The 26020-nt window shown below is 42.0% G+C and overlaps 3 protein-coding genes across 3 annotated transcripts; 2 read left to right on the top strand and 1 right to left on the bottom strand.

Annotated features, from left to right (window-relative positions):
* The first annotated feature begins 4783 nt into the window (after positions 1–4783).
* On the top strand, positions 4784–6893 carry LOC128461817 (lactose-binding lectin l-2). Its single transcript, XM_053446942.1, has 2 exons — positions 4784–4864; positions 6328–6893. Exons 1-2 carry the CDS (start codon positions 4799–4801, stop codon positions 6757–6759), a joined length of 498 nt encoding a protein of 165 aa, XP_053302917.1. The 5' UTR covers positions 4784–4798; the 3' UTR covers positions 6760–6893.
* Positions 6894–7356: 463 nt separating this feature from the next.
* cdca7b (cell division cycle associated 7b) lies at positions 7357–12942 on the top strand. The gene is made up of 10 exons (XM_053446941.1): positions 7357–7507; positions 9596–9739; positions 9823–9923; positions 10477–10693; positions 10828–10890; positions 11024–11197; positions 11385–11540; positions 11648–11797; positions 12182–12318; positions 12446–12942. Exons 1-10 carry the CDS (start codon positions 7490–7492, stop codon positions 12465–12467), a joined length of 1182 nt encoding a protein of 393 aa, XP_053302916.1. The 5' UTR covers positions 7357–7489; the 3' UTR covers positions 12468–12942.
* Positions 12943–14204: 1262 nt separating this feature from the next.
* sp4 (sp4 transcription factor) lies at positions 14205–20765 on the bottom strand. The gene is made up of 7 exons (XM_053446940.1): positions 20629–20765; positions 20308–20378; positions 19017–19367; positions 17751–18921; positions 17333–17531; positions 16694–16893; positions 14205–16554 (listed from the first exon to the last, which is right to left on the bottom strand). The coding sequence occupies exons 1-7, from the start codon at positions 20633–20635 to the stop codon at positions 16280–16282; spliced, it is 2274 nt and encodes a 757-aa protein (XP_053302915.1). The 5' UTR covers positions 20636–20765; the 3' UTR covers positions 14205–16279.
* Between the last annotated feature and the right edge of the window lie 5255 nt (positions 20766–26020).

Genomic DNA, 26020 nt, shown 5'->3' with positions numbered 1-26020 from the left:
CTCCGTTTTTACTCATTTCACCCACTTACTTTTCATACCTGTTGTCGGGTATTTGTTGTTTGTTGATTTTAACAATTACAATGTTATTGATAAAATTCAATGACAAGTTAACGAACACATTTTAAGTCCAAATAATTGTTTTTCTACCAACACAGGTTTAATGGTTCAATATCACCTCAATGACACTTTGTGCATTGCTAAAACTTTTGTGAATGCATGAACGTTTTTAATGCATTTAATTAAAACCCTGATAGACCTCACTGTGATGTGGGTGAGAGAAGCATGAATGCTTCCAGTCTCTTTATTACACAGTATTTACTGTCAAGTTGAATTTACCAACAGATTTAAATTAACACTAAGATCAAAACCTCCATGATATCACTTTCTCTATCTCAAACTCAGGGCTCTGTGAGAAAAACCACAGACATGGCATGATTGTGAAATTTAAACACAGACAACATCTGCTCTGAAATGATACATAAAAGGGATGGGATTAATTTTCTTTAAAACTCCGATATAGATTTAAAAAAAGAAAAAGACCAGAGTATGATTCTTTTAAGAACAAATCAAAGGATGATGATGATGATGGGTCAAAATAAAGAAGGGTAGTGAGACTGAATACAGACACTGGACAGAATGGAGTGGATGACTCCAATAAAGAACCATGAAACTTTTATTTGAGTTAAACCTTTATGGAAAATCACTGAGTCGGTGGTGGAAGCAAACTGCACATAACATGAAGAAGCTGAAATTATATTTATCTGACGAGCCCTAAAACAACAGGAGCAGCTGCCTTTGCTCATCATGACTTCAGAGAGGAGGTGGGAATAAGCAGGAGACTTGTTCAATGTCGAATACTAAATAAGGACTAAAGAGTTTAAAGAGTTTCTGTAAGACAGCATATTTTGGGATGTGTAAACAGCTGCTTCTGTCTCATTGGAGCTGATTCCAGCTGGCATAAACAAGTGTGTGTGTGTGTGTATGAGTGTTTGTGTGTGAGTGTGTGTGTGTGTGTGTGTGTGTGTGTGTGTGTGTGGGGGTGTGTGTGTGTGTGTGTGTGTGTGTGTGTGTGTGTGTGTGTGTGTGTGTGTGTGTGTGTATTTGTGTGTGGTTTAGAACTATGGAACAGTAACATGTGTAGTGGAATATATAGAAGATAAATTAGAGTAGAAATCTTCCAAAACGTTCTTTCATACTGTTTTTTAGTGTTTGATTTTAAATTAAACTGTTTATGTCAAGTTCAATTTTATTTATATGGCAAATTTATAAAAACTTAGAACAAGAAAAACAACAACATGCCAATTGTAAAGATAAAAGAGTAGAGACCTGTATTTCACAATGATCTGAAGTGTGCTAGAGACTGCAAAGGCTCGATCGCCTGAGCCTCGGTTTAGGTAAGTCCAGGAGCAGCTGAGTGGCTGACCTCAGCTCTCTAAGTGAAGAGTGGACATGAAGGAGTTCAGTAAGACGGTGCCAGTCCATTAAGAGGTTTGAAAGTTAACAATAACGTTTTAAAATCAATCCTGTGACAAACAGGAAGCCAGTGGAGGGAGCTAAACACTGGTGGTATATGGTTCCTCTTTTTCTTTCCTGTAAGGAGGCGAGCAGCAGCATTTTGGACGAGCTGCAGGCTACAGGAATCAAGTCGAGAAGTTATGAAGGCATGGATCACCCTCTCTAGTTATTTAGATGAGAGATAGTCCTTTACCTTAGCTATAAGTCTCAACTGAAAGAAGCTACTTACAACAGATTATCAAAGTTAAAATCACTCTCTAAATGAACACCAAGCCTCTTCACAGAGGAGTGACTCATATGGGCTAGAGGGCAAAGTTAGTTTTGCATTTTTCCGGCCATGTTCACTATTTACCATTTGGGCCACTATAGGTTCCTATCCAGATTACAACTTGCCCAGAGCACCACCTGTTTGGCTAAAAAGGCCCACATTCGTAGAAAGTGCAGATATTAGCTAATATATGTAGTGGAGTAAAAGTGAAAAGTAGACAAAAATAAATCAACTTAAAAGTAAGGACACATGGAAAATGCTCTTTAGTACAGTAAGTATGTAAATGTAGTGTTAAATCCCACCACAGTGGCACTGTTTTAGAGAGTATACATTTGCATAAAATATAAGAACATAGAAAACAAAGAGCAGAGCTCTCCTGGACGTCCCAAAGCTTAACGGTTGTTAAAAATAGTGAAGAATTATTGTTTCCCTTTAATTTCCTTATTGTGTTTTTACAGTATTTGGTTATTCTGGGGCAAAGACTTCTGATACATTCTCGTTGGTTGACTATCATGTTTAAATTATGTATGTATTAGCAGCAGGAGGAGATCCTAGCAGTAGGGAGATGCTATTTATTCATAGCACGAATAACAATTAAACCAATTAATGAGAACATTAGGAGTCGAAGGAAATATCCAAATATGATCTATTCTATTTCATGTATTTCATTAAAAGTAATTTTTCCTTACTTATTAACTATCTGTAGCTTGTGACAGTGGCCAGCAGAGGGCAAAAGAGGAGAAAGAAGTCTGATGATACTGTGCTCAGTCATTTATTAGCTGTTGTCATGTCTGCGTGAAGTCCTGTTTACAGTTTTTTTTTTTTCGATTGCACGATTTTCAAAACAGGGCCCGGTGTTTCAAACACTAAACACAATCAGCACAACCACACACCCAATCAGCAGAACACCTCAGATCCTTTGCAAAACTAAACACTCTTGTAAAAACTATACACTTATTTATCAAAACCATATTTCCACATTTTTTTGCCAAACACCGGGCCCTGTTTTGAAAATCGTGCTTAAGCAATCCCAAAGTTTTTTTAAACACACCATGTTTAACCAATTGGCGTTCAGACACAGCATTGCTTAATTGTAGACACGCCAATCGGGTTTAAGCACTTTAAAAATGTATCAGCTGAGTTCACCTGTTCTCAACCAAAATGGAGCTTGTGCTCAAAAAAGAAGAAGAGTGAGGGTCAGAGGTTGAATCTACGGAGGATGAGAGACTGTGGCTCCAGCATGAGTATATGGAGGTAAGTATTGTAGCACTGTGATGTTGCATACTGCACACTTCACCTTTATAATGTAAATGTACTGTATATGTAGTGGAGTAAAAGTGATAAGTAGACAAAAATAAATCCACTTGAAGAAAACAGACATGGAACATTTTCTTAAGTACAGTAACTAAGTAAATGTACTTTGTTACATCCCACTACTGTGGCACTGTCATAGTGCAATACATATGCATAAATTATAAGAACACAGAAAACAAAGAGCAGAGCTCTCCTGGTCGTTCCAAAACTAAACAGTTGTTGATATTTAGTGAACAATTATTTTCCTTCCTTTACTTCCCTTATTGTTTTTTTAGAGTGTTGGGTGATTCAGGGGCAAATACTTCTGATACACATTCGTTGGCTCGCTATCGTTCGTTTTGACTTACTTATTATCTATCTCTAAGTTGTAACAGTGGCCAGCACAGGGTAGCAGAGGAGAAAGAAGTCTGATGATACTGTGTCCAGTCATTTATTAGCTGTTGTCATGTCTGTGTGAAGTCCTGTTTAATTAAAGCAATGCTGTTTGCATGTTGGAAAAAAACACCCAGAGCACCAACTGTTTGGCAAAAGAGGCCCACATTCGTAGAAAGAGCAGATATTAGCTGATATATGTAGTGGAGTAAAAGTGAAAAGTAGACAAAAATAAATCAACTTAAAGTACAGACACATGGAAAATGTTCTTAAGTACAGTAAATAAGTAAATGTACTTTTTAAAATCCCACCACTGTGGCACTGTTATAATGCAATCAAATAAATAAAACATAAGAACATAGAAAAACAAAGAGCAGAGCTCTCCTGGACATTTGTTAAAAAGTTGTGAAGAAGTATTTTCCTCCCTTTAATTTACGCATTGTTTTTTAGAGTGTTTGGTGATTCTGGGGCAAATACTTCTGATACAAGTTCGTTGGTTCGCTCTCATTTTTAAATCATTATGTATTTATTAACAGCATGTAACCATCAGATTTCTTATTCGAGAGATCCAAGCTGTAGGGAGATGATATTTATTCATAGCACTAACAGCAATTAAACCACTTAATGAAATCATTAGGAGTCACAGCAAAGATCCAAATATGATCTATTCTATTTTATATATTTCATTAAAAGTAGTTTTGCGTTATTTATTAACTATCTGTAGGTTGTGACAGTCTCAACTAGAGGGGAGCAAAGTAGCAAGTCAGTCTGCTGTGCTCAATCATTTATTAGCTGTTGTCATGTCTGTGTGAAGTCCTGTTTAATTAAAGCAATGCTGTTTGCATGTTGGAAAAAAAACACAAAGTTCACAATACAAGAGAGGACACATTAAAGACTTTGTAATGGTAACATTGTCGATGTGTCAACTTGTGTTTGGCAATTGTTTACCTGGTGTGAATGAGGAGACGTCAACCACAAAGTGACATATCTGCCCTCGTGTCCTCTTTTCTAAAGCTGCGTTTTACGAGGTCAAAACGTTGAACTGAAAAATCATGTGGAAAGTTATGTGACATCCAGGTCAGCTGTTGGTTTTTCTTCCTCGTGCTATGAGAACACACTTTTATCGGGCAGCTGTGTATGAAACAACGTGTTTGCCAAGTGCATTTGACCAATAACATCACACCAACAGTGCAGACAGCCTCTCTGAAGAGTATAAAAGAACGCAGCCTGCTCACCTGTCTCCTTCAAACTCTCATTCTCATCCAACAGTGCAGATCATCTCCAACCCCTCGTCCTGCTCCTGTGACAGAGAGAGAGAGAGACGCCAACATGATCCTGCTCCTCCTTCTGTTCTCCCTGACCCTGGGTGCTGTGTCTCCTTCAGATGGACCTGAGGTCAGGCTGCAGCGTGGAAACTGTCCCATGTTCTGGTACAGCTTCAACAACCGCTGCTACAAGTACGTGGAAAACGGTTTGTGTGGGTTTGAAGCTGCACTGCTGGACTGTAAAAGTATGTGTTGTGTTTTATGGCCACTTGAGGGCAGCAGAGGAGCAAGTTGGTCTGATGACGTTTGAGAAAACCACAGGAGGTTGAATTCAGTATTTTATCATTGTCATAACTTTGTTATCTTCAGATAGCTGGAGCTACACGTCTTTTCTAAAGCTTCGTTTTACTATGTGAACATTTTACTGGAAATGAATAAACTATAGGTTTTATGTGACATCCAGGTGAGCGGGTGGTTTATTTCACCTGCCTTCACTCACACTGTGGTTGTATATTACTGAAATGTCCAATGATATTAAACACCCTCTCTGAAGCTCCCAAAAAGAACATGGCTGAGGTGGGAAGCTGTTTTAGAGGAATGTATTTGGTCCATCTACGTTTTCTTTTTTAACACTTACACTATAAGAAACTCCATAGACCACCCCAAAATATTCAGAACTCGGTGGATCCCTTGTGTTATTTCTTAATTAACAGGTAGATCATGAATATATTAATTTTGAAGTCTTGCTTCTTAAATCAGAAACGAGATTTGCACAGTTCTAAGGAAAATGAGTAAGTAAAATAAAGAAAATCTTCGACTCAACTGGATCCATTGAAGACAGTGGTATCATGCATTTTGGGCTTTTCTAATTAAAAGCCAAGTGAGAAATAAAAGGAAATGATGAGGTTTTTATATTAAGATGTTTGAATCATGAATCTAAACTGCTGTTTCTATCTGTTCTCATTGCTGTTTAAATGTTTGTTAGCTGGATTTCGAAAGATGTTTCTTCACCAGTGTAATGTTTCGCGCCAACTCTGATTGGACCATGGACCACTCATTATTGATTACTTTAAATGGAATAAAGAACTCTGGCACTATTATGGTGCAATAAATATGCATAAAATAAAAGAACATAGAAAAACAAAGAGCAGAGCTCTCCTGGACGTTCCAAAGCTAAACAGTTGTTGATATTTAGGGAACAATTATTTCCTCCTTTATTTTCGTTCTAAAGCTGCGTTTTACGAGGTCAAAAGGTTGAACTGGAAAATCGTTTGGAAAGTTATGTGACGTCGAGGGGAGCTATTGGTCAGAGAAAACACTTTGTTCTGTGCAGTTGTGTATAAAACAAAATGTTACAAAGTGCATTTGACCAATAACATCACATCAACAGTTCAGACAGCCTCTCTGAAGAGTATAAAAGAACACAGCCTGCCCACCTGTCTCCTTCAAACTCTCATTCTCATCCAACAGTGCAGATCATCTCCAACCCCTCGTCCTGCTCCTGTGACAGAGAGAGAGAGACGCCAACATGATCCTGCTCCTCCTTCTGTTCACCCTGACCCTGGGTGCTGTGTCTCCTCAGATGGACCTGAGGTCAAGCTGCAGCGTGGAAACTGTCCCATGTTCTGGTTCAGCTTCAACAACCGCTGCTACAAGTACGTGGAAACACTTATGACCTGGGCTGATGCAGAGGTCAATTGTTTGTCACAGGGAGCCAACCTGGTATCTATCCGTAGTCTGGTGGAAGATACTTTCCTTCAATTCCTGATCATGAACTTTGACCATGTTTATGGAAGAGCCTGGATTGGACTCAGCGACCTCGCCAAAGAAGGCATCTTCATGTGGTCTGATGGTTGTGCGGCAAAATGTTACCGTTGGTCCATAGAAGAGCCAAACAACCTTCATGGAAATGAAGACTGTGTTGAAAAGAGCCATAGGCCGTATACGAAATGGAAATGGAATGATCTACCTTGTAATGTCCTTATTCCCTCTGTTTGTGCATCTCGCATAATGTGTCCTCAGTGATTGTTTAGTCTGATTTAACCTGCTCACTGATCACCTGATGCTTGTTGACATGAAATAGTCCTCAGCAATAAAGATACAAATGCAAACTGCTCTGTTTGTTCTGGATTAGCAATAAAACAGATAACGCATGTTAACGCTGTGGATGATCTGTGTACATATAGAGGTCCACTGGAATATGTTTGGGATGTGTAAACAGCTGCTTCGGTCTTATTGGAGCTGATTCCAGCTGGCATGAACAAAGAGGTTCACACACACACACACACACACACACACACACACACACACACACACACACACACACACACACACACACAAACACGCGCACACACATACACTCACAGGCACAGTCTCTGTCTCTCCTTGATAACCACGCCCCAATGCCGTTTTCGCGCGAAACCCTGGACCGTACCTTTGAGAGTGCAGGGAGAATCAGAAGAGAGACTCTTCTTAAACACGACAACAAATCCTCAAATTATGAATTTAATAGAATCCATTAATTTAAAGTGACTTTCCATTGGACACACTCTAAGTCTTACAGTCATGTAACACAACTACACGTTTAGATATAAGCCTTAAGAAAGATGAAACCCCTGGCGGTGGGTGAACCTTACCTCCCCCCGCGGTTAGTTTTTAAATCCTCCTCCATTCACTGGATTTTAGGTTAAAAGGCTTAAAGACTGAAAACTCTCTGTTGCGCTGAAACTTATCGTAACACGGAGATTAATCAAAAATGACCCTCACGTCAAAGGTAAGCGACAGAATCACGTGTTTAGACCTCGCTCGGTCTCCTGCTGTGTCAGTGGAGAAGAGAAGTGCTCAGGTTGTTGTCGGGATATCCTCCATTGTTGGGACAGACCGGATAAAGTTGTTTATTTGGGCTGTAGCTAAATCACCATGCTAACCCAGACTTCCTGTATTCACCGTGTGTACTTTATATTAGTCACAGAACTGGTCTTAGGCCATTGTTTTGAAGCAGCTAGCTGACACGTGGCCAGCTGCACACCACTGTTCGTCGTTTACATGTCGTGCAGTGAAATGATGATGTCCTAAAGACAACTGGCTGCAATGTCAGTTTTGTTTAGATGTGATTGGTGGTCAGAGGTCAACACCCCCTTTTGGCTGAAGGGGATCGTGCACGACTTTTATTAGTAATAATTATAATAATTATATAAATAGACATGGCAGTTTCATTTACAAAGCACATACACAGGTATATTCAAGGGGACATTAACAATAGTACAGAGACCAAATTTAAAGGAGGATTTAAAATCAGAACTGTTAAACAAATATCAAGCAATGACAAATATTAAGTTTTAGAAATAAGTTGTAATTAAATACATTCGTGGTATGACCTTGTAAGAAGGCAAAGTTAAAGACACTTTTATACAGGAAAGGATGGTAACATAGTATTTGGGGAGAATGGGTTAAAGCAATGTTAAAATTTCAATAAAATATATCACATGGTTGAAATAGTTTTGAGCATTTCTACTATATAGTGGGGGTTTGTTCCAAATCTTTGGTGCGTTACAGGAAGTTGTTTTATCGTAGATTTTTGTGTGGTATGTTCAACAAGCCAGCACGAAGGGACCTCAGCAGGTGGATAGAAACATATCCTGTTAGACAATCTTAAAGATAAGTTGACACGTTTATTCTATCGAGTTAGACATTACCCTCTGAAGCTTTCTGGAGGGGATAAGAAGATCGGTCTTGCAATGCAAACGCTTAAACCCTAATACTGTACTTTGAACTGAAGATCTGTTCATAAAACCTGCTCCATCTCGCATCAGGGCTTTTCCATCCAGGTGATGCCGACAAGTAGCACAATCATTTTATTGTTCCCACCACTGATGGACTCTCGCTCCCTCTGGTGTAAAGTGTGAAATTGTGTTCACAAGACTGTGGTGTCTTCACTTGGTTTGATTAAAAGATAGGTCCAGAATGTGCAGCTGTTGTCTCTCTGTCGAAAGTCAAGTGTATACACACATACACTCCTGATCCAAATCTTAAGACCAGTTAAAAAATTGCATGAATTTGCATTTTGCACTGTTGGATCTTAGGAAGGTTCTAAGTAGAGCTTCAAAATGCAAGAAGAAGAAATGGGAACAAGAGACCAAAAGTTGTGAGCAGGCACTTTTGATCAGCTGATGAACAGCCTACTTCAGTTAAATTGTTGTTTTCAATAAATTGCCTGCTCACAACTTTTGGCCTCTTGTTGCCATTTCTTCTTTTTGCATTTTGAAACTCTACTTAGAACCTTCCTAAGATTCAACAGTGCAAAATGCAAATTCATGCAATTTTTTAACTGGTCTTAAGATTTTGATCAGGAGTGTACCTAAGGAAACACTGTCTTCACCATGTCTTGCCAGTTGTACCCAAATGTTAATCAGTGGAATTCAGACTTCTAGTTTTGTGTTGTGATGATAACACCTAAGATTTATTTTAGGATGATGCTTAATATTAGCGAAGTTCTCAATGTCTTTTCCATCTTCTACATCTTTTACAATTGTTTTCAAAATACATTCTGAGTCTATTCAATGCATAATCAGTCATAAAGGCACCGTTATGTCTAATCTAATATGAACCTTTTAGAGAAATGTAATTCATTACCTACTTTTGTATTAACTTATTATATATTTTATTTAAGGAAATTAAGTTTTGTAGATTTTATAGTCAATTTATTTCATAAAATGAAGGTAGATTATTTTCATTCTGCTATACTGATGTATTTTTCTATACATCATAATCCCTTTGTTGTGATGCCCTTAAGTTTCCATTTTGTCCATGTTTTTGTGGTTATATGTTGAATAATTAGCTGAATATACTTATCTTCCCTCAGGCCCCCTGTTTCAAATCCAAGTTCATCACTGCTGAACTTGCTCGTCTGTTCAGTCAGTCAGACAGCGAAGAGGAATTTGAGGGTTTCCTCGAGGACGAGGAAGAAGAGGATGAAGGACGTTGTTACAAACGGCTGAAGACCAAGGTATGAAATGGTTAAAGATCGTTCCATTAATCTATGATAATGTTTGATATCGCATCCAAGGCATGTCTTTGGTTTCCTCTCAGATGGTGTATTCAGAAGAGGACAGCGATGTGGACACAGGCTTTTACTCTGATGGCGACGATGCTCCTCCAACAAAAAGAAGGAGTCTTTTAGTAGCCCTGAGGTTTGTTCACTGGTCTCTACGATAAACGAGAGTATATAGCAGGTGCCCTCACAATTACACACAATTTCAATTTCTGAATGAATATCGATGTAATAGCGTTTGTGATTTGGCAAAGCTAGTTAAATGGGTATAACTTGTGTTTATTCAGTATTAATCCTGTGGTCCAACTTCAATGTAGGAATGTATCACCTCCACCTCAGATTTCCAAAAAATTGTGTGGTGGAGAGAGGATATGATCTAAGGAAGAACCTATTAAACTTTAAACTACAAGATTCTTTTCACTTTATTTCCCCATTTTCATTGCTATCTCAGAGAATAATTCATGGATCTTGATGAAAAGAACAAGACATGTTTAGGGGACTGATATGTATGAGATTGTGCAAGTAGTAGCAGATCTATATATATATATATATATATATATAACAGCATATATAAATCTAGCTTATTTAAATGTGGTTCCATAAGGGGACTGTTTAGCCTCTACCTGTTTCATGACCTTTGTGTTTATTCTCCCGAGACTGAAAAAAGAATCCTTCTTTGACCTTGTTTTCAGGTTTCCTGTGAAAAGACTGTCTACTCTCAAACAGGAGGCGATCCAAGACAGTCCTTCTGCGCCGAGAACCAGAGGAAGGCAGAGGATGAAGCAGAAGCAACACAAAGATGCAGAGGAGGAACAGCTGGAAGACGAAGACGACGAGGATGAAGAAGAGGAGGACCTGTCTCAGAGTCTTAGAAAACGAGAGAAGAACATTCAGGAGAACAAGGCCATGGTGATTAACCATAATAATATTTTGTATGAATTGTCCATATTCAGACAAACTTTGTGATCCGGATATTTAAAATATCCGAGTCCCTCGTTTGTCAGATGTCATTGACTCCGTTTTTCTTTGTTGTCGTCTTTCAGCTGTCTAAGCTGTTTGCTGATTTGACCACCATGGCTGATCTGGCTATGCCCACCGCTCTTCAAGTGAGTATACACACTAGCACCAGTTTCACTCAAACTTGCATTGATATTTTTTTTATACTCTAAGTCAGTTATGGGGTTGCTACAGTTTTTTGTCCTGCTCTGAATGGAAAACACCTGTCTTTTATTTCTGCAGAAGAAGAAGAGGCAAGCGACGCCACGGAAGCGCAAGTTCGAACCAGAGATGGGTTCAGAAAGGAGGAACCCTTCCCGTAAGGCTCGTCCACCTGAGAACTTTGGGGTGGAGGAAAAGAGTGCGCCGGTCACCCACAGGAGCCCCAGGACTGTAGACATTAGGAGACTGGTGGAGGTACGTTATGCAACACAACCTGTTTAGAAGAATCTTCAGTGAAGCACGTAAGAGTCAGCTGTTTCAAAAAACAAATTACACTCAGAAGAAAGTGCAATTTAGATTTAACGCAACACTTTGTATTGAAACCTTACTTGCTACATGTTTGTGTTCTCTCAGTTGTATATCTGTATTGTGACCACGACAGGTGGACGGGGAACATGCTGGAGAGGGCCGGAAAAAAAGGAGGAGCGGTGGTTCAAGGAAGAGTCAGTTTGTGGTGAGGTCAGTGAACGACATCACAGAGGAAGACCTGGACAACATAGCATTCCGCAGCAAGGACAAGATCTGGGACAAAGACAATGTGAGTCACATCAGGACTGTGCCACTTCACTGCTGTTGGTCAGGGTTGTAACTTAAGGCGTCAGGGTTAGCGTATTCATTCACTGGTTGTGTGTGTTTTTTCTTCAGGGCAGCTCATGTCACCAGTGCAGACAGAAGACACTGGACACCAAGACAGTGTGTCGCAGTGGTTTCTGTGTGGGGGCCAAAGGTCAGTTCTGTGGGCCGTGCTTGAAGAACCGGTACGGAGAGGACGTACGCACTGTGCTGCTCGACCCGGTCAGTGCTAAAACCTGCATATTAAATATTTTATTTTCACCACTTCTGTCCAGCACCTAGTGTTGGGATGTGCATGCTTTTGTATACTTTCTGATCATCTGGGACTGAAACTTTGATTTTCCAAAGCATTATTAGGTACAGATTAATAAACAGTTATATTTGTTTTTTAGTAATACATTTCCATTGTTCAATTCTTTCTTTCTTTGAATTTGAACTCTTTTACAAAAAGTTATCATACATAATAAGTGGTCAGGAGCCACACTGACTAGCTGAGCTATATTTTACCATGGCTGTCTCAAACACAGCACGGACATCATGGACTCACTTTTGTTGAGTCAGAACGTGCTTATTCACCTGCATTAAACTTGGAGCATTTTTTTCCAGACGTGGTCGTGTCCCCTCTGCCGAGAGATGTGCAACTGCAGCCTGTGTCGTAAGAAGGAAGGCCGCTGCGCTACCGGCATCCTGGTGGGATTGGCTCGCTACAACGGACACGGCAATGTCCACGAGTATCTGGAGAGGTGGGTCTCCTCGTTCTCACTGTACGGTTTAATGCTGCAGGCTGGAAGCCCCTCAAACTAGAGTTGGTAAAATTATGTTTTCTGACAGCAGATACAAATCTTGTCTTTTTTTTTTTCTCCATCTCAGTATTCAGAAAGAGCTGCAGTGAAGTCCAGAGTGATGAGCAGCGAGGAGAACCTGCTGGGACCTGGAGGAGGCTGTGGTGCTGCAAAGTACTGTAGAACCTATTACAACGCACATCTGTAGGTTTAGATCATCTTACTAGAGAAACAACAGCTAGAAGACATTTGTTTTTCTCATGTCACTTTCTAAGGCACATACACTGTTAATATGTTTTATAAATGTTTTATATAACCTGAGTTAAGGCTGCATTAGATGCAGGAGAGATTTTATTGTTCTGAAGCCAGTTGTTAGTTTTAAATGTACATGTTCTTTGGAACGTTTTGACCCCTGATTTGTGGGTTGAGAAGTTCATTTCTGTTCTGATCTTAAACATAGCCTTTTGTACCTGCTATTTTTCAAAAAGTCGTACAGTTTCTTTGTCATTTCACTGTACACATTGAATAAAGAATGGCATTATCTAACCGATTTGCCATGTTTATGGAACTATCCATGTAAACTTTTATCTGGTGAATACTTGTTTCAGCTCTTGCACTAAAGCGTGCATCATTTCTCCGTCTGATCCCAACGCTAACCTGACCGAGTTGTGTCCGACTCAAGCCAGAGAGGTATGAGAGTTATTCTGTCCGAACCTGACAATCTTTCATGCAATTCTTGTTGACCAGGTTACAGCCGGCAACGTTCATAAGAAGACTGAGCATCTTGTAAATAGCCATAAAAAATATTTGCTTTGACATTTATTTTTAAGCTATTACCTACAAGTCAAAAACTAAGAAGTTGAAGCACAACGTTAAGTTGCTCTCTATCTCGCACGTCTTTTTAAAGAAGGAAAATCAATCCTGACACCTTTTGATTGCTGCACAATAGTTTCTTGATTGGGCTGCAGCAGGGGAGCATGCATTCGATGGGGCGGCCTTATTTTGGGTGTGTCTCTGGCTGTTAAGTATCTGGTCAGCTTTCCCAGCTTGTTAGGTCAGATCTGAGTCAAAGAGTGCCAGAGGCTGGGAACCAGTCGGCTGATGACCAGGTACCTAAGGGTCGCAGCACCGTCAGAGGTCACCCTGAGGTCATTGATACTTTACGAGGCGTCAGTTTCAGGTTATGTGTGTGAGGAATAGAAATGTATATTACTCCGCTTTTCATCTAATCAGTGATGTCTGTGATTAGACACTTTGACTTGTCCATTTGATGTCAAAAAGGAAGTGGCCCATCTTAAACAGTCTATGGTCTTACGTTGCACACTCATTACTAATGTGAGTGTATGTGAACACTGTGAACACAAAAATCTACAGACATCTTTTATACATTATAAATAAAAAATATCTGGATTCGTAAACCTGGTGCCATTTCACATCCAATGAGATTAAAACACTCGAGTGAAAACTTCAAAAATCCATGTTTTGATAATTAGAGAGTTCATTCCAGTCCCTTCTTACCTCCACAAACACCTGAGGGTGCAGAGAGAGGTTGTAGATGTCTGTGTTTGTAGTGCTTCAAAGGGGTGAGAGATGTCAGGCGTACGTGAGCTGCTTACGATGTGATGCTTTTTGTAGCCCAACAGTCAGTGACCTGCCGGTGAACTCTGTCAGGTCACAGTTTGGCTGTAGCTGGGGTACACTTAATGCTCAGTGGTTCATGTTTTCTGAGGTAGACTGTGTATTCGCTCAGTATTCCTCCATACAAATTGAAATAACAATCAGTAAACCAGCATCAACTTCCATCCATGGGGCAGCAGTTGCTTCCAAAGGAAAAACAGATACTTAAATTTAACAGTTTTAATCACTTTATTGTCAAGTGTTATGCAGGCAAAGCATTTTCTTCTGCTTCAAGTTGTTTTTTTTCTTATTTTTTTTATTGACATAACACGTTTGTACAAACCAGTTTTAAAAATATCAATAAACTGGAGCCTTTGAGGCTAACCTGGCAAAAAACTCATTATCAAATGTCATGGAGACGAACAAACATCTTTAGAAAAAGATTTACAAATGAGATGTCACTACAAAATATCAAAGAAACAAAAGTCGGTTGTCACACAAAATATTACCAAAAACATCTAAATTCGTTTGGTATCAACCTTTTTCAACGTTAAACAATACTAACTTTTTTTGCTTTCTTCTTCTTTTGTTATTTATTTTTCTCCAAAAACATGTTATGGCCCAAACAGAAGAAGAAATTAACAGCAATGGTCGGACGTAGAAAAAAAAAAAAGAAGCACAAAGAGTAAAGAAGAGAGAGAAGCGGCACTACTGCAAAAAACTGAACATGCTGTACACAACCTCAGAATTAACGCACACAAATACGAGTCCAGCAAAAGGCAAATATTACAAATCAAGGATAAATAATAAATTAGCCGAACACAGTGGGGTCCTGTGTGTTAACATACGGGGGAGGGGGCTTTTTAAAACAAACGATAAATTCCTTAAAATAAATGTTTCTTTTAATTAAAAAAGCACTGAACTAACACAGAGCAACACCACCAGAAAAACATCTCAAATATCCACACAGCTAAATAGCCCGACCCACGCCCACCCACAGCTCTCATCGCCGTCTCCCCTCCCTGTGCTGGGGTCCGCTCTCGGCATCACCCCCCCCAAATAATGACGGAGAGCTCCCATCTCTCTCTCCGTCCACCTCACTCTGAAGCTCCCTCCGTACAACAGCTTGTGTTAAGGCAATTGTGGTACATCGGTCATGTTGACAGGGTTAGAGGTGGGAAGGGGGTTGTGACCAGAGCACAGAGAGGAGAACGCAACGTCCATGACAGCGCAGCCATCTGACAAAACCGATGTCTCGCCTACCAGGTACCACCTGATGGTGAGCCGCAGCTGTGATGCTGTGACGCCCCCCTGTGGTACCTGCAAAGGTGACCCGGCTTTGTTCGGACGACAGCTCTGCTTGCCGATGTTTGACGAACTGGCATTAAAACTTCCCCTGACAATGTAAACATGGTTTCACTAGGATTGTCATTAAAGTATTGCTTTCACTACACAAACAAAGTTGTAGAAAGCTAGATTGTTATTCTCTATAGAAACCTCTTTTTTTCTAATGGCCACTGCACCTCATTAGGAATGCATTATTTATAAATCTTTTATATGTGCTTTTTTTTTCTACTCTTCTTATTCTTTTATTTTAGAACTATCCCCTCTCTTCTTCACTAACAGTTTATCCGATGACTGGTCTCGTAAGAATCAACACCTGAATCTGATCTGAGGACTGAACCTGAACCATGAATAAAACTCAAATTAGGTAGATCCTCTCCGGGACAGCATGGGAACACAAACACACACTCATTCGTATGTATACATACAAACACGCACGCACGCACACACACTCCGACCCCAGACTGTCCTTGCCTGTCACTGCTCTGCCACAGTCCTGTACTATGATTGACCCTCAGCACTGTCTGACAGGTATGAAACAGGAACACAACTTTGTGCATAGAGTTAGATTCTGCTGCGATTCGGAAAATGTCTCGGTGTCAGATGAATTAAGAATCAGCATTCCATCCCGTCTTGTACTAATCTAAATTCCTTTACCCACCGAGCATGGAATTATAATAGATTCATTTTTATTAAAGCCAAACTAATCTGTCATATGTTTAGGCAAACTTATTTTGTTATTATGTCTGTTAGTAATTTTTTTGGATTGTAGAAGTTAATATTTCTCGGTTTCTGTTCATCATGTGATTCCATCTCTCTTTTGAGTCCCTTTTTCATGAGAGAAGGTTTTTTAAAGTTATGTAAAACAAAAAAAAAGAAACGGTATCCACCCTCACAGTCCCTGCAAAGACTCAGAAGAACAGGAAGTCAGCCTTCAGCAAAGGAAACAGCAGTCAGTCGCCTATTCAAACTCCTCCTCTTCCTCCTCCTCCTCTTCCTCCTGGTGATTAGAAGTGGTGGGTGTGGCGGGGTTAGAGTCACGTGAGAGGGTCTCCACAGCGACAATCTGAGGGGAGGTGGCGAGGCCGTCTGGGGCGTCTTCCTCCATGTCGTCGGTGGTGATGATTGCCACCGCGGCACCGCCCTTCTTGTTCTGGTGGGTCTTGATGTGCTTGGACAGGTGGTCACTGCGCATGAAGCGCTTGGAGCATTCAGGACACTCGAAACGTTTCTCTCCTAGACGGGAAAAAGACGATTAGAGACCAAGAAAATCACGGAAACCTGCAAATACAGTCTGTCAAAGTTGTGTAGATTTTTGGCTTTGAATGGATTTTGGGATCAGGCTGACCCACGTCACCAGACCACTACCCTGTACCTGTGTGTGTCCTCCGGTGTCTCTGCAGCTCATCGCTCCTGGTGAACCTCTTGCCACAAAAGATCCAGTTACAGACAAACGGCCTCTCGCCAGTGTGCCAGCGCAGGTGGGCCCTCAGGTGCGACGTCTTCCCGTACACCTTCCCACAGCCCTCCATGTGGCAGATGTGCTGCTTCTTCTTTGTGGGGTCCCCGCTGTTCCTGTAACACGCACGAGCCAAGAGTTGGCTGGACTGTCTGTGTATTGTTGAACATATTCCTTAACTTATTTAACACTTCTAGTTTAGATATAATAGATTTGAATAAAACATCCTAAAAGCACAACTTGAATCACAGTTGTGATCAGAAGTAACTTTTGTACCTAATGCTAAAATAGAATACATTTTAAATGTTACTGCAAAGCTGAATACATTTGACAGGTTTGAATATTCTCTGAATGTTTTAGGTGCTATCTCATTACAATGTAAAGCTTTAGGTGGTGACAGGTTAGATCTGTCTCATTAGGAAAAAAGCTGTGCTCAATCCATCCCTCTAATCCCTGATTTAATGTCCCAATATTTGCTGTCTCCTGAATCATTATATATTCAACCTGAGTTTTACTAGTGCACCGTTGCATAGTGTGTTTCTAATTTGTCCATACCTTCCCTCTCCGTCCCTGCAGTTTGGACAAGAGCAAGCGACACGCCTGAGCCTCTTGCTGGGGGGTCCCTCCTGGTCTGAAGAACTTTGTACAGAGCCCAGCTGGTCTGGACTCAACGATGAGCCGGGTGCCACATTGCTGACGGCGACTGTCACGGGAGACGACTGAAGTTTGATCCCATCCTGACCCTGTGGTTGACCTGAAAGGTGATGGGTAAAAGGGCAAATAGTTTGACGAATGTTGTATTATCTGTGGGAGTACAGTGGCTACCAGTCGGACATTCTGTTATAGTTCAACTTTGAATGGTAAATATATGTATTTACCATTCAAAGTATAGTATATAAAAACTGGAAGATGGAACGTTGGATTGGGAAACTCATTCAGGATGTCAGAACACAGTCACTTTCATTGTCCTCACCCTGTAGACCGGTGATGGTGAGGGGAACACCCTGCACCTGAAGTCCAGCGGTGCCCAGCCCTGCGATGCTGACCGTCTGCACCCCAGACCCGGGGTTGATTTGTGCTGCGCTCAGCGTCAGCGGGGCTCCACTAAGGGACACCAGCCCTCCGCTCCCCACTGTCGTCCCACCAGCCACCGGGGCCAGTGTCAGCTGCTGTGGCATTGCCGTCCCCAAACCACCCTGCAGGGAGACAGTCTGCCAGGTGATCTGCCCAGAGGGGGACAGTGTCGGGGTACGGATGAGGACCTGGGCTTGGTTCTGGAAAGCCTGGATGGGCTGAAGGGTTTGTCCGGGGGCTAGCTGGAGGGTCTGAATGTGCTGAGGTTGCTGCTGGCCATGACTCTGGGGCTGCAGCTGGATCTGCTGCACCAACTGATGCCCCACCTGACCCACGATCACCTGCTGTATGGTTCCTGTAGCATCTGTCTGAGTCAGCAGTCCGTTGGCCTGATTCTGGCTTTGAGAGTCTGCCTCACTGCTCTGTACTTGTGTGTCAACTGACCCACCCTCTGATCCAGCAGAAACCACTTGTGCTGCTTCAGACACACTTTCCCCTTCAGCTACTGCTGTTGTCGAGCCAATTGATGCTGAAGCAGGAGCCATCCCGGACATTGCTGTTGTCATCAGCTGGTTGCCATTGGCAACAGAGAATGTGCCATCTGCTGATTGGATAAGCTGCACAGCCCCGCCCCCTCCGACATTATTGATCACAGGCAGAGCCAGGGTCATGCCACCGAGGTTTATGGGTACCGTGGTCATAACAGGAGTCTGGGAGCCATGCAGAGTCTGCAGTTGCAGCGGGAAAGACTGTGCAGGACGGATCTGCAGTGGGACCGTCTGATTGGCTGTAGTTGTCAAAATGGCCTGCTGGTTGGCTGACTGGAGGATGGTCTGGCCTGGACTCTGGGTTTGGATGAGCTGGACTTGCTCCGTTAGATTCCCGAGGGAGGCCGCCTGAGCCGAGCTGATGTGGATCTGCTGTCCATCTGCAGTCTGCAGGTGAGGGATGACCTGATACTGGACCCCGCCCCCGGCATTGGGCAGGTTCTGAACCTGGATGATCTGGAACTGCTGCTGCTGCTGATGATGATTGGCTGCAACACTGTTGGTCCCAGCCACAGCCTTCATCTGCCCAACAGGATAGATACAGTGATACAGTTAGGAGGACAAACTGACAGAAAACATTCAACATTCACTCAAAACTACATCTACACCTCTTTTACCTTACGTCCACCTGGAGAGCTGTCATTAGCCAAGGTGGTGGCCACGGTCACTGCAACAGGCTGATTGGGGTTCTCCTTGGCCATAGCAGGAGCCGCTGTAATGATCTGCCAGCCGTTCCCCGTGAACTGAGCTGGGACCAGTTCCAGCTGTTGGGGCACCAGGGTCTGACCCCCTGCTGTGTCCAACACTATCTGACCCTGGAGCTGACCGGCCTGCAGCTGGATCTGACCGGTCTGGATCTGGAACTGCTGTGCCCCTGCCTGGGCCTGGGCCACCTCCACTCCCCCCTGCCCTCCAATCTTACTGCAGGTGGCTGCTAGCAGGGCCAACGGAGAGGGCTGAGAGGAATCCTGGAGTAAAAAACAACAGAAGGACAGAGGGGAAAACTCAGTGAAACGGGAGTGACAAGGAAAAGTGGTAAGTCAGGGTTGGAGACAAACAGAGCTCATGTGCACAAATAAGAAAGCACAACTTGCAAGTTAAAGAAGCCAAGGGGAAGGGATGGGCAGGTAACTTAATGCACACTCCCAAAGTGACAAATTTGAATAGATGAAGAGGAAGAGTAAAAGTGCGAGGGGTGTGGAAAACATGGTGCACAAAAAATAAACCACAAAAAGCTGAGAGAAAGCGAGAGAGAGCTGTCAGTGGAAGTGGGCAGTATTACAGGAAGCGAGTGGGTGGGCGTGTGAGAACCACATTTCTCTTTTCTCAGAACACTGGAAGAAAATACCGCCTTCGCTCTCTCTCTCCTCCCTTTCAAAGGAAATAGGTCGCAGGCAAATTTTTGATGCTATACATCTCTCAACAGTGCACGGAAACAGCCTAATTTCTGAATTAACTACACTGGAGTGGAAAGTAGCATGGCAACAATGCTTGTCATACAACAAAAGATGCACTTTAAGAGTGACTGCCTGGCTGAAAATGATCTCCCAAGAAATACACAACCTCCTGAAGTGAAGCTAAAATGAGAATAAAACAATCATGGAGCCACATACCGATACTGCAGGTCTTTAAATTAAATCCACACTTGGTTTTAATGGATTTTGACCCTAATTCAAACAGACAATTCAAAAGTGCAGTGGCTGGAGTGTGACAGCCATGTAAGCCTATTCATGAGGCTCTGGGCTGGCTCTCAGCAGGGCTGCACAGAAGCAGGAAGTTGAATTCACCAGAGAAACGCCCCCAGAGGTGTCTGGCTGGCTGGGAAGGGGAGGGAGCACATTTTTGTCCTGGAGGCAAGGCAAAAAGTAATGACCTATAATAAACTCTTATTCCATTCACATTTGGTACCTGGGATCCAGAACTTTTCCCTCTTTTAGATGCTTTCCCTCCTTCAGTTCCAGATGATTCCTTCTTGGAGTCTGCAGGGAAACAGAGGACAGTGTTACAACAGCATCATCCCAGCAGTGTTTCTGCATGTTTCAAAGTCCTAGGATAAGCGATGCCCCGTGTAAAAACCTGATCAAAAATGCAGATACAGCACAACAGAGGTGATCAATGAAGGCGGAGGAGAGAGCAGTAACCTCATCATCAACATCATAGGGGCTCAGGAGCCGCATGTGTCAGATGCAGAGAGAGGGAGAGAGGGGAGGAGAGGGGGAGGGTACCTACCACTCATAACGCATTAATATACCGAGGGGGAGAGGGTGTAGTTCACGGTAGAAGGCCGGCCGGGCACAGAGGCGGAGGACGGCCTATGTGTTCGGCGCTGGGCCGTGGCGGATCTGCCCGTTTGACGAAACCACCCACCGGCCAGGAAGGGCGGTGCCAAGCGCGGGGCACAACCAAGCAGCCCCGGATAACGGTAATGACGGGGAACACGGCGTCGGTCCCCGGCGCGGCGTCACCTCTCGCAGCCCCGTCGTGCGCCTCTCTCACCGGATGGACGCACCATAAACGAGCGAATTGGCGCTTGTCAGGACGGTCTCCACAGAGAAGTTGTCGGTGTGTGACCGTGGAGGCCCACCCACTTCCATTTAAGCATCAGGACAACACCCTCTCCGCTGCTCCTGCCCGCCGCTGCCGCTCCTGTCGCCGCTCCTGTCGCCGCGCGGACGCCTCTTCTCCCTCCGTTGCGCACCGAGCACAAACCGTCACCGCCGTTTGTATTTTTCGCGTAATCCCTTTTTTTTCTCCGTGCACGGTTGATTATTTTAAAAGGGGGAGATATGGGGGAGATGGCTGTGGCTTTTGTGGGCGGACGCGCTCCTCCCACATATTCAGATTGGACGACGGGGCTCGGCGTGCGAGGGTCGAGATGGGAGTTGTATTTTGACGAGGCCTCGCCTTCCCGATCCGGATTGGGCAGCGCGCACTACAAGTCCCATGATGCCCCAGCGTGTGCAGCGGCGGCCGTGGTTGGTCGTCATGTTGGTGTGAGAGCGAGGGGGCGGGGCCTGGCGTGTTATGGGGGGTTGGGCGATCGGGAAAGGGAGGCGCGCGTGTGTGTGAGTGTTTGTGCGCGCTTCGATGCGCGTGTCCGTTAGTTTCCACTGTGCAGTGTCACAGGATGAAGAAGAACAGGAGTAGTGGAACACAAGTGTCATGTGATTTTAATTCTCCTATAGGAAATCGTTTTGTAACTATATGTCACATGTTCACTGGGATACTCGATCTATTTCCTCTTTGTGTTCATTCATCAGCTCCACTTGTCCCTACAGCTCTAACTTTGAAGCCTACATCTTAAACAGATATTAATGGGAACTGACAATAATATAAGTCGGAAACAATTATATGTTGGTTAAAAGTAAAGAATTATTTTAGTTGATGGATAAACAATCAATACCCAAAAGGTTTGGCAACTGAAATATCATTTAAGGTATGGGCAACACTTTTTTTATTCACTCAGATGGGAGAATGGTGTTTTTTATTTTATTTTATTTCATATGGATGACAAATATGGCATAATTACAACTAAAGAAAAAAAACAATAAAAATGGAATTTGATGAAAAGAGCTATTTCTGTATATTTATTTATTTCACTTAATTTACTTTGTTTTGATTTGATTTTAAAGTAAATGTATTTGGATTGTGGACTCATACATTAACAATAACGAGCAAAAAAAGCGACTGCTGTTTTGAAAACATGGGTTATAGTTTAGCTAATTAATCAGCAAAACAATAGGTAAATCAGTCATTTATCAGCAAGAATGCCCCAATACTTGCTAATTCTAGCATCTCAAATGTAGATATTTCCTGGTTTTCTTATTGTAAACTGGATATATTTGGGGTTTGGACTCAAGGGAAAGTTGAATTTGTCAGCTTGGGTGTTAATTTTCACAGAAAACATAACAGCCTCTAAAGCACCGGGGGCATGTACAGGGTTATCAGCTGTCCGCCAGAGCAGTAAGATAAGCATGGTGTGTAAAGTTGATTCAATGTTGATATACATCTTTATGTTACCTTAAAAACATGTGAAATTAGCAAGTTCAGCTCTGCATGTCTGGTTTTTCGAATGCTCAAACATTTCTGATCAATACTCAGTGGGTTTAGAATCTGACTTTTCTTCATGTGATGCCTGAAATGAAATATTGTTTTGAACATGGCTGCTGCTGCAGGCCTGATGCACTGCCTGCTAATGTGGAGCACAAGTATTGTGGTCGTGTTTTCGCAGAAGCACACTCGCACACCTGTAGTGGCCTGGAAACATACATGCACACGCACACACGCACACAAGCACTGTAATTACTGCTGAAGCCAAGTGCCTTGATCCCGCCCCCTGGGCCATTCGGCAGCATGTTGCTAGGCAACGGGGTCTGGCCTGAAGAAGGGGTGTTGTCCGTGTCAGTGTATGTGTGTGGTGGCGGTGATGGGGGTTGTGTTAGAAAGGCCATGGTCTGTAGATAGCTACACCATGGAAAGCAAAGCTAATTTACTATATCCAGTGTCATTGGGATGTGTGTTGTTGAGAGGAATTAATTCACAGCAGCAGTAAATCAGTAAAGCTACATTCAACCTTTAGAGATCATGTTGATAACAAAGTCTTTTAGAGGCATCAAGAATTTAGGACCCACTCCGGAACAGAAAGAGCTGAAAATCCCAAGAAGCTGATAAATGGTTCGTTACTACAACGTGAAGAAAAGTAAAAATGTCTGTACTACTTGTTTTCGAGCTGCTGCCGCTAGATGGCGCCAGATACAAGCTGGGGCTTCTTGGTTTTTATCACAGACTTCATAGACCTAGCTGCACCTGTCTCAGTGGGAGAATATTCAGATCTATTACTTCCGTAAAAGTTTTACCAATAAACAGAAAAAAAAACACTGAATAAAAACAGTTTTCATTTTAGTTGGGGGCAATCATTTTCACTCACAGTTGTGCAGATAAGTGGTTTTATATTATCAAATTACACAACAAAAATCACAATTTGCTTCATATGGCTAATTCGAGTATTACACTATTGAAATTAATATATTAACTAGCTATTAATGCATTTACATGTTAGCAGAGAAGTGAAGCAAAAAAGTAACTATAGATATAAAGTGAAGTAAGTATTTGTATGTGTGTGTGTGCCCCCAGTGTTAGATAGCTAAATCCACAACATCATCAATTAAACAGTTTTGAATATAAGGTGTTATTCTTTGAATTTAATATAGGTATTTGTTGCTACTGCTGTTAGTATAAGATGAAAATATTCAGGTGAAGTTCAGCTTTGTAAAAAAGTACAGTAATAAAATGTTTCTCTATGACAAACTAACTTGTTTGTTTGCAGGTTGTTTCCTTTCACTCAAACTGATTCCTCTGTGGTACATGTGGTTTTTTTTAACTAGCCCAACATTGTAATTAGAGTGCATTAGAACATAAGTGAATGTTATTAGCTCTTTAATTTTCATAAACACACTCACACACGCACACGGAAAAGTTAATCACAGCCAACCCAATTTTCACTGTGTGGGATTGATACTGCCCAAGATACATTTTGGGGAGGCTACGCAAAGACAAACACACACACACATATATATATATATATAATTCTTGTAATTTTTTATCAAAATGAATCTGCATCCGAAAGTATTATTAACCCAAAATGTGCAAGAACATATGTGTGAAAACACTTTTGAAAGCAACTCAAAGTGTTAAGATGTTTGCTGTAACTTTGTTACTAGATTTTAGGGGGCAGAGAAGTTTACATCCAAAAGCAGAACAATGACAATTTGAATAAAACTGAGAGCCAAGCAAAGTGCCTTGGATTTACCTGTGAAAGTTAAGTGTCACACTGATTCACGTCAAGAGCCTTAATCGGGTGGAATATAGTGGGAGAGAAAATATCAAATAACATGAAAGCTGAAATGTATCTTTTGTTAATCAAAGTGAGAAAAGAAAAATCCTTTTCCAATCTGGTGTCTAGACATCAACCTTGTACTTCAGACATGATGCAGCACCTCTGAACGACAGAGCATCACTTCAGGAAGCAGCCGGATGTGACTGATGGACTTGATAGGCAGCTCAGAGGCGATTGCATTGACCACCTCACTTCTAGACGTCTGGTGAATCCGAAACACAAGGGTGTGTGTGTGTGCAGGAATGTTATGTCCGTATAGTGCATCAGTCGTTGAGCATGTTTGCGTGTGTGAGTCAGTGCGTGCTTGCGTACAATTTAGTTTTCTGGTGTGATGTAGCCGAGCTTTCTGTACACACGTGCGTAGGCGTGCATTTGTCACACGCAAGCTCGGCGTCTAGATGTCTCTCTCTCCAAAAGGTTGTCTTGTAAAGACAAAGAGATTTATGACTTGTACTATTTGTGTGTGTGTGTGTACAGACAAGTGTTATCAAACACATAACTCTGCCACAAACTGTAATTATGAAACAGATAGATAAATAGAGATTCTTAGATAAATAGATTATGTGTAATCCCATAAATGTGAATGACAATAGGTGATGTGACTCCTCTCCCGTGTCTCATCATGACTTCCGACTGTCTAGCGGTACACTGCAGCAGACACACATACGCACACACAATGTTGGAGAATAAAGCAACATAACTGTAAGTGATCAATCATTCTTGGACTGTCTCATAAATCTAACTGTGTGTATGAGCACGGCAACATGAGGAGATGCAGCCTGCAGTGATTTCTTGAAACTTTTTGATTCCTGGAAACATGACGCATCAGAATACACTGCAGTGGACGTGCAGGAGGCTCTGTGAAAGCTGGCACCGCAGCGTTTTGATGACAGTTCAGTGATTGATGCATCTCCTTGTCTGGATCAAGTGGAAAACAACCGGTGTGTCTCACCAGACATGGTGCCAGTTCAGGGTGTGGGTTGGACATGCGTCTGTAACATGCAACCAAAAAAAAACCTTTTGTCAAGATGTTTTTTTTTTCTCAAAGGATGGATGACTTATCTTTTTTCCCTTTATGCCTAAATTGTATCCTACATGCTGCAGTGTGAATTAACTGTAGTGTGTTTATAAATCAAATGGTATGTTCCTAATTGGAGGCCCAAGGATTTTTTATATAGTTATATATAATTTCACTACTGCGCTGCATGTTTAATTACTTCTTTGTAAAGAGAGATAATCCCAGCGCTCACCAGAATCTTATAGTTTTTGCAATATTTGTAATATTTGTTTTGACTTAACGAACGTGCAATTCAAAACAAAACAGCAAACAAGAAAACACTCTGTGAAAAGCCTTATCCCTAGCAGGTTCCTAACCTTTCCGGTAAAAGTGTTTTCTTATTTGCCATCATTGTGTTGTGTGTGTGTGTGTGTGCATCTATTTAAGTAAATATCAATATCTGATGTGACTGTGTGTGTTTATGGGCATCAACTCTGACTTAAGACTACAGGTCTGAAGCCCTCATTATGTATTTTTTCACCCACTTTGATAATTTTAGATCCAGCAAAGAAGTTTAGCTTTCAGATTTTAAAAACAAACACTAAAACCACCTGTTGTTCCTTCCATAGAAACCAAATGAATAAAGATTCCTCAATAATGAAATACCTTTTAGTAAAATACTTGTTAAGACTCATTGCATTGCAACAAATCCTTTACTTTTGACTTAC

Source organism: Pleuronectes platessa, chromosome 18 (genome assembly GCF_947347685.1).
Source record: "Pleuronectes platessa chromosome 18, fPlePla1.1, whole genome shotgun sequence".
NCBI classification, from domain to species: domain Eukaryota; kingdom Metazoa; phylum Chordata; class Actinopteri; order Pleuronectiformes; family Pleuronectidae; genus Pleuronectes; species Pleuronectes platessa.
This window is presented reverse-complemented; position numbering and strand designations above follow the sequence as displayed.

Coding starts and splice junctions, on each gene's coding strand:
- LOC128461817 (XM_053446942.1), top strand. CDS start 4,799: ATGATCCTGCTCCTCCTTCTGTTCTCCCTGACCCTGGGTGCTGTGTCT. Junction 4,865..6,327: donor CTCCTTCAGATGGACCTGAG/GTCAGGCTGCAG, acceptor GATGGACCTGAG/GTCAAGCTGCAGCGTGGAAA.
- cdca7b (XM_053446941.1), top strand. Junction 11,798..12,181: donor GCACTGTGCTGCTCGACCCG/GTCAGTGCTAAA, acceptor ATTTTTTTCCAG/ACGTGGTCGTGTCCCCTCTG. Junction 12,319..12,445: donor GTCCACGAGTATCTGGAGAG/GTGGGTCTCCTC, acceptor TCTCCATCTCAG/TATTCAGAAAGAGCTGCAGT.
- sp4 (XM_053446940.1), bottom strand. Junction 16,894..17,332: donor TGCAGGGACGGAGAGGGAAG/GTATGGACAAAT, acceptor TGCGTGTTACAG/GAACAGCGGGGACCCCACAA. Junction 16,555..16,693: donor ACACCGGAGGACACACACAG/GTACAGGGTAGT, acceptor TTTCCCGTCTAG/GAGAGAAACGTTTCGAGTGT.